We start from the raw sequence: 7,164 nt of genomic DNA on the forward strand, positions 1-7,164 counted from the left end.
ACCTTTTCTCAATGAACCACTTTGCTCCCTTTAGCAAATTTCTGAGATATTGGGATCAAGATGGAAATTTAATTGTCGTCGACTGCTAGAGGATTTTTTATCCTAAGATGTAAAAGCATCAACCCATTACGTGTGGATACCATTTGAAGAACTTGAGATGGCATCACTCTGATGGCAATTTTTGCATTACACGACATGAAATTTATCTGTCTTAGGACATAAAATCTTAGTCATTTTTTGTTGCCATCCCTTTGGACTACCGAGATAATGTCAAGACAACATTAGCACTAAGACAATGTCACACTAACATCATTCTATCCACGTGGCCTCCTTTCACAGTACCTCATGTCACCTAATTCCAGGAAACTCGAGATCACTAAAATATCACTAGCACATGCCACGTGGTAGCTCTATTGGGTGACATGTCACCCAAGTCCACATACATGTCATCATCAAATCCACATTAGCTGCCACCATGGCCTAGATCCTACTTGATTTTTTGGCCCTTGCATGAGGATGTGTTTTCCTTTATAATCAAAAGATGGTACTCGGCCCTACGGTGTGAAAAACACTAGCTAAGCCCTATCGGACCCTCGACCACCAAACAAATTGACCTGGTCCACACTTAGGCTACTCGGGCCATTCACTACCATTACAATCAGTTGGGTCTCAACCTCCCTACCCCAACTTCACGTACGGGTTGTCTCACCCAACTGTCAAATTGGTGAGTCCTACCCTGAGTTTGGCTCTGTTTTGTGAAGTTCTCAGACTCAATTTTTTTCATGAATATTACCTCAGTCTGCATAGACATACATTTTCATGTTTCGATTTACAACTACAAGACTTTCCTTGTTTTCTATGAACTCATGGATTGTAAATCCAAGCTCATCTAGATCCCATTTGACCTATCTTAGACATAAAAACTTTAATATTTCTTGCTTAATCATTAGCTTTACTTGTTGAAGTGCGTAGTGAGAACTTATTTCCGAGACTTCACTAAGCTATTACTAAACTCTAACCATTACATTTTCCCATTAAAATACATAGACATCATACATGTGAATGTAAACCACAAGGTAGGTTACATGGAAGCTCAACTAACTTCTATTTTACTTGTAGGAAGTTGTACAACTAAGGTCGTTCATTTCTTACAACTCAACACACACTTGACATATGCATATAAACAACATTACATGTCTATGTTCATTCATAATAGTTCAACATTAACACAAGAATTTCAATAGTATATTAAACATGTACATAATATTCACATGCACAGGAACTTAAGTAAGCACTTATCTTATAAAGGAAGCATGATAATCGATGTTGGGGCTTCAACTCTCCATCCAACCTTAGGAGGACTACACTGCACTCTTTCTTGCAGTCAACCACCCCAATGATTGCACCTAAATGGATCTTAATACAGTAACCAAAACATCTTAGGGGGTTTCAAGCATATTATAGAGAGTCTCATTTCGGTCTTGGAGAGAGAGATAAGTAACAAGAAGGTTTACTAGTTGTGTTACTCCTATAGGAATAAGAGTGCACTTACCAAGAACTTATCAATGGTGCTTCCACTTGTGTTCTTGGCCCTCCCCAAGGCTACACGAGGTGTTATCAATGCACTAGTTGTAGGTGCCTCAACCATTCAGAAGTTCTCAACAATAATAGTCTCAAGTGGTTTTATCAACCTCATGAATAGAGCCGCAACTCTGTGATTCTAAGCTAGTAAGCCCTCTTGGCTTTTCTCAGCTTGTTGATTATCAAAGCCTCTCTGGTCCATCAAACTCTCATCTACCTTCCATACAATACATGCTTAGCCTTCTTGATGATGCCCTTTTTCTCCCAAGCTTTCTTCTGCCCATACTGAAGCTTCCTCTTGCTTGTTGACTCTGTCAACACCACTCCTCCCGGTGGTATGCGGCTCATCCTCTTCTTTATGGGCCCATTTCCTTCATTAGTTTCTATAGTAGGGTTGTCCCCTCCAATCAGGGAATTTGGCGATATTTTAAATGCAAACTATAACATACAAGTAACTCCTCCTCCTGTAAACATTTGAATCATGTCCCAACTTAGCAAATTATCCTTCTTCTTTTACATGAATTTAGAAGTCATAATAATATTTACAAGAGGGTTAGCAAAAGGTTTGTCAAAACTACTCCCAAAATTGGAAAACAAAATATACCTTTTGATCTCTCAACATGGCAAGACATTTAGTATTATTAAAACCATTCCATCAAGCTATGCCACTATATTTATTTTTGACATTAGTAACCTTGAAATTTATTCTCAAATTTGTTCATAACTTGTAGTGCTCCTTTCTTTAGGGTGGGGCTCCAAAAGAAGGAAAATGGGTTGATGTTTCCTAGGATAAACTTTCTACTCGAGATGAGACACCCAATTTGTTTTAGCTATCATATGGGTGTTAAAACTCGGTGTCACTATATTTAAAGTGGTAGTGAATTATGGTGAAGATAGGGAGGACAACATATAGATCAAATGTTGCTAAATAGGAATTTGTCTGAATGGATGGTCATAGTAATGGTTCTTTAATTTGGAATGGAGGATCTAATATGAGTCCAGAAAGATCCCATAGTGTAAATTTTATGAGTCATATTGCTCTGTAGAATGAGCCTCTCAACTCAATAAACAAATAGTGGACCCAAACAAGTGGCAACCTGAGTTGAAAACCAACCAAGTAGTAATGACCCATGTTTTAGTATTATGTTATGTCAAAATTGGTGTTCAGTGTAAAGATAATATTTAACCAATATTTAAAAAAAATATCAAGATTTAAGTTTAAACTCATTTTTCTTATCTTAAGAATAATGTTAAATATTTATTAAATCCTCCCCGTATTCTTATAGCCCAATGTTATAGCCCTACAATCAGAGTAGGCTATAACATCTCGAAGGAAGAAGGAAATAAAACAACCCACAAGACAGCAAAGACAGCTGGCTTGTAGATGCTCTTGTTAGAGTTGAATTCTAAAAACACATCTGAAATCTATAAATAATCAAACCATGGCGGCATTTGGTAACACATGACACGTCGATTCAGGAAAGGACTACTCCTCTGCAAATTCCAGATGGAGAAATCAATTGCAGTTCAATAGTCTGCTTAAAATTTTACTACAATCCCAAAATCCCTAAATCCCTGTTGAAAAAAATGAGCCTGCTTCATTGCTAAAATCCTAAAAATTAGTATTCAGCCATCAATGTTTAATATCTATCGCCATCATCAAATTTATAATATTAGCCGCTACCGCCAGAGCCATATTTTTTGTGGAGAAGAATTAACTGCAACCGGTCATATCCAGCTAAGGCACCGGCCGCAGCAACAGAACGCAGGATATTTGCACCTGCGCCCTTGTAGAGTGACTTGAAACCTTCATTTTTGACTATCTGTGAGAATGCATCCATGGAACTCTTGTACTGAACTGCCTCACCAGAAGTCATCATCATTCTTCTGCGTATAGTATCGCAAGGATATGCAATAAAACTAGAACCAACTGTACTACCCCAACCAAGAAGAAAACTTGCAAGGAAGTTATTCTGCACAAGAGACATTTTCAAAAAAAGCAGAATTTTAGAGATTATAACTTTAGTTTTGACTCAGATTTTTATGTAGGAAGTATGTTTTGTAAAAAACAACACGCAATTCCACCTACAGGTCAAGAATAAATCAACGGAAATAGGAAATTGAGAGGGTCGTTGAAGCAGAAAAGATGAATATTACCTCAAGGTCTCCAACCAAAACAACTGGCTTCAAAGAATCATACAGTCCAAAGTATAAACCACGATATACAGTAATTCCCATTAATGATATATTAAACCCTCGATAGAGACCAACAATACCATCAGATTTCAACGTCTTCTTGTACACATCAATAAGCCCATTAAATTGCCTCTCCCCTGTCTTTGAAGCCCTGGCATCGTTAGCCAGCCGAGTTCGAGCGAAGTCCAAAGAATAAACAAAAAGGAGAGAAGATGCACCTGCTGCAGCACCAGAAGCCAAGTTTCCAGCGAACCATTTCCAGTAACCATCCTTCTCTTTCTTGAAATTAAAGAGACTCTTATAATAATCCTTAAATGCGAAGTTCAAAGCCTGTGTTCAGTGTTCAAACATCAGAGTCTGTTACAATCTAATTTTCACATATTGGAACAAAGGAAAGTTCAAAACAAAAGCAATGAAATGTTGTATATACCTGCGTGGGAAAATAACGGATTACATTTGCAGTGTTTCCTCTCCACAAGGAAATCACGCCTTCTTCCTTGATTATCCTACCAAAACAATCCCTAATTCCTTTGTATGGGGCAGAAAGGCGTCCAAACTTCATCAGCTCATCCTGGCTTTGTATCAACAGTTTGACACGCTCAATAGGGGCATCTGCAGTTTTTGCTACTGCAGCAGAAACCCCTCCCATGAGAAAATCATTCATGAAACCAGTAAAACCTTTCTCTGCAGGTGCTGGAATAAACACAGAGGAATGGCCTGGGGCAAAAGCTGCATTACTTCCACGAGAACGATTAAAAAATGCAGAGTACAAGCCCCCATAATTCTGAACAGGAGCTGACTGTGTTGCATCATACTTAAAGGGCCGAAGAGCACCATTCTGGCGGTCCTTCCATCTTGGTGTAATGCTTGAACCAAGATCGGTTTGAGAAGACATCTGGTGCAGAGCAGAAGGATAATTTTGTTGCTCTGCCATTGCAACCTGTTAAACATGCCGAAATATTAAAGCCCAGAAAATAAGTCACAATAACCAACAAAAGAATTATTATTATTATCTATTCATCCCAAGCCAAATACCAAATTGGCATAAGAGATTTTTAGCCAAATACCAAATTGGGATAAGAGATTTTTGTTTTGTGGGATAAGGGAGCCAATTCAGCCCAGTGATATGATTGCTAAGTCTATTAAGGCATATATATTCTACATACATATTCTACCTCTACCTCCTGATTTCTGATTTTGAACCTGTAAACTTTTAAGAAAAAACACATACACATAATCTTAACCATTAAACCCACACAAACTGTATAAAGTCTAAATTAAAACCATTAAACTAATAATTGAAATCTAAATTACATAAATAAGAATCAAGAATAGTGATTTCCAGAGAATAACAATAAAATAAATAACTATCCAAGAAGCTTGGGAAGAGGCTAAGTACACTGTAAAATTAAAGAAAGCCTGGGAATGTAAACTCTGTGACTCTGGAAGATTCAATGTAGAAACTAGCCTTGCACGACATGTTAATCAAAACAGAAGCTTAAAACGTGAATAAGATGTAAGAAACTATGCGGCTTCATGTCCAAGATAATATATAGCTCAAGGAAATTCCAATGGTATAAGATAATAGATATTCATGTGGTCCTCTATGATTACAAACCAATAGTTATACCAACATTCAAAATGAATTTCTTTAATCTCATATACAAAAGCATTGACAGAGCAATCCTAGAACCATATTTACCTTTCAAAACAATCTAGGGAAATTTTCGGCTTTCTTAAAAGCATAGCAAAATACATACACTTTTGGCATTGCTCAGATCTCAGCTTTTACATTCAAAGTCCTGCTCACCTAATAAAATTTAAAAAGCAGAAAGTTGCCTTCAGAGGCTATAAAGTATAATAAATTAACCAAGTAGACTTGTTCTATGAGTCAAAATTTAAATCTGAAAGAATTCAAGAAAGAAACCATGAAAAGTTTGAAGCAATAAAAAATACTTCCAGTAATACAGTGCAAACATAATAAATTAAAGCGACTAAAATCATTCTCTCGACTGTTCTCAGAATTTGAAATCTAAGAAAGAATCCATGAAAGGTCTGAAGCAATAAAGAGTACTTACAAAGATGGCCTACTATCAGAAGCAAAATTTGAAAAGGTCAGTGATCTTGATCTTTGTTTCATTATTGCCATGAGATTCTGCCATGGAAATTTTATAGCAGGGGTTCTGGTTCCCAAGAATCTTCGCAGTCCAACGCAGGTGGTAATCTCAAGTTCTCAAACCATGGAGACTCAATTCAACTCTGGAGGCTCTTTGACTGCACGTCTTTGACTTAAAATTCGTGTCAGAGGATTGAATTAAAATTAAAATTATGTTTTTTCTTTCTTTCTTTAAAATTAAAAAGGCATGGTCTATCCAAGCCACAATTTTGCCTGGATAGTACCGCATCGGCCACGCCTAACCAGCCATATATAGAGTATTTAATGCCGGGGATATGCACACAGCTTAGCTCGATAACAAGCGAAAGCCCAAAAATTATTTAATGCCAAAACTCCCCGCTCCCGTGTTATCGCTTTAACCAACATGCATATCCCCAGGCATTAAATACCCTATATATGGCTGGTTAAGCGTTGCTGTACTGGCCACTCCAATTTTAAAACCGCTCCATTTTTAAGGGGACTGGATTTTTTAATATATTTTATTTCTCTAGAGAAATAAAACATATTAAAAAATCCAGTCCCCTTAAAACTGGAGAAGAAGCAACATTTATCACCTGTTGGCATCGCTCATTTTCTATACCTGATATCCAAGAAAGTTGCATCTTGACGGAACAACAAAAGTCATTCAGATAAAAATAAAACACGTTGACTTTAGCTTTAGAAAAATAATACATTTTTTTCCTCATGATTTTTGAGAAATTTATTGGAAAATTTTAATTATAAGTTTTAAATTTTAGATAGATTTGTAACCATGCTGATTTATTTCTACCATTAAAAAATAATTTAAACACTCTCATCATTATTCAAATAAAGACAAAAACCAACAATAATACCATTAAAAAAGAATTCAAACACTCTCATCATTATTCAAATAAAGACAAAAACCAACAATAATATAACTCCTTTGCGTTTTCAGTAGCTTTTTAAAACTTTTCGGTCAAATTTGTTCGATATGACCAAAACTTATAAGATGAAATGTCAAAAAAAACAAGTCATTCAAATAAAAATAAAAGCCATGATATAACTCGTTTACGTGTTGTTTTTTTTTTCGAAAAAATTTCTAGTCAAAAAAATTATTTTTATGTCGATTAGAGATGACCCAAACTTATAAGTTGCACGTCCACAAAACCGAATCATTCCAATAAAAATAAACTATTTTACCTTTTGTGGTAAATTCTTATATATATACATATATATTTATCTTTTTAAAT

General features: G+C 36.0%; 1 protein-coding gene across 1 annotated transcript; it reads right to left on the bottom strand.

Moving 5' to 3' along the window:
* Positions 1-3,206: 3,206 nt before the first annotated feature.
* On the bottom strand, positions 3,207-5,999 carry LOC149251821 (ADP/ATP translocase-like). Its single transcript, XM_089456582.1, has 4 exons — positions 5,856-5,999; positions 4,208-4,717; positions 3,739-4,107; positions 3,207-3,554 (listed from the first exon to the last, which is right to left on the bottom strand). Exons 2-4 carry the CDS (start codon positions 4,709-4,711, stop codon positions 3,255-3,257), a joined length of 1,173 nt encoding a protein of 390 aa, XP_089312708.1. The 5' UTR covers positions 4,712-4,717; positions 5,856-5,999; the 3' UTR covers positions 3,207-3,254.
* Between the last annotated feature and the right edge of the window lie 1,165 nt (positions 6,000-7,164).

The sequence above is a fragment of the Pinus tabuliformis genome, chromosome 7, assembly GCF_031772625.1.
Source record: "Pinus tabuliformis cultivar Carrire ecotype Pingquan chromosome 7, CPIR1, whole genome shotgun sequence".
In the NCBI taxonomy this organism is placed as follows: domain Eukaryota; kingdom Viridiplantae; phylum Streptophyta; class Pinopsida; order Pinales; family Pinaceae; genus Pinus; species Pinus tabuliformis.

Coding starts and splice junctions, on each gene's coding strand:
- LOC149251821 (XM_089456582.1), bottom strand. CDS start 4,711: ATGGCAGAGCAACAAAATTATCCTTCTGCTCTGCACCAGATGTCTTCT. Junction 4,108..4,207: donor TCCGTTATTTTCCCACGCAG/GTATATACAACA, acceptor CACTGAACACAG/GCTTTGAACTTCGCATTTAA. Junction 3,555..3,738: donor TTTTGGTTGGAGACCTTGAG/GTAATATTCATC, acceptor TCTCTTGTGCAG/AATAACTTCCTTGCAAGTTT.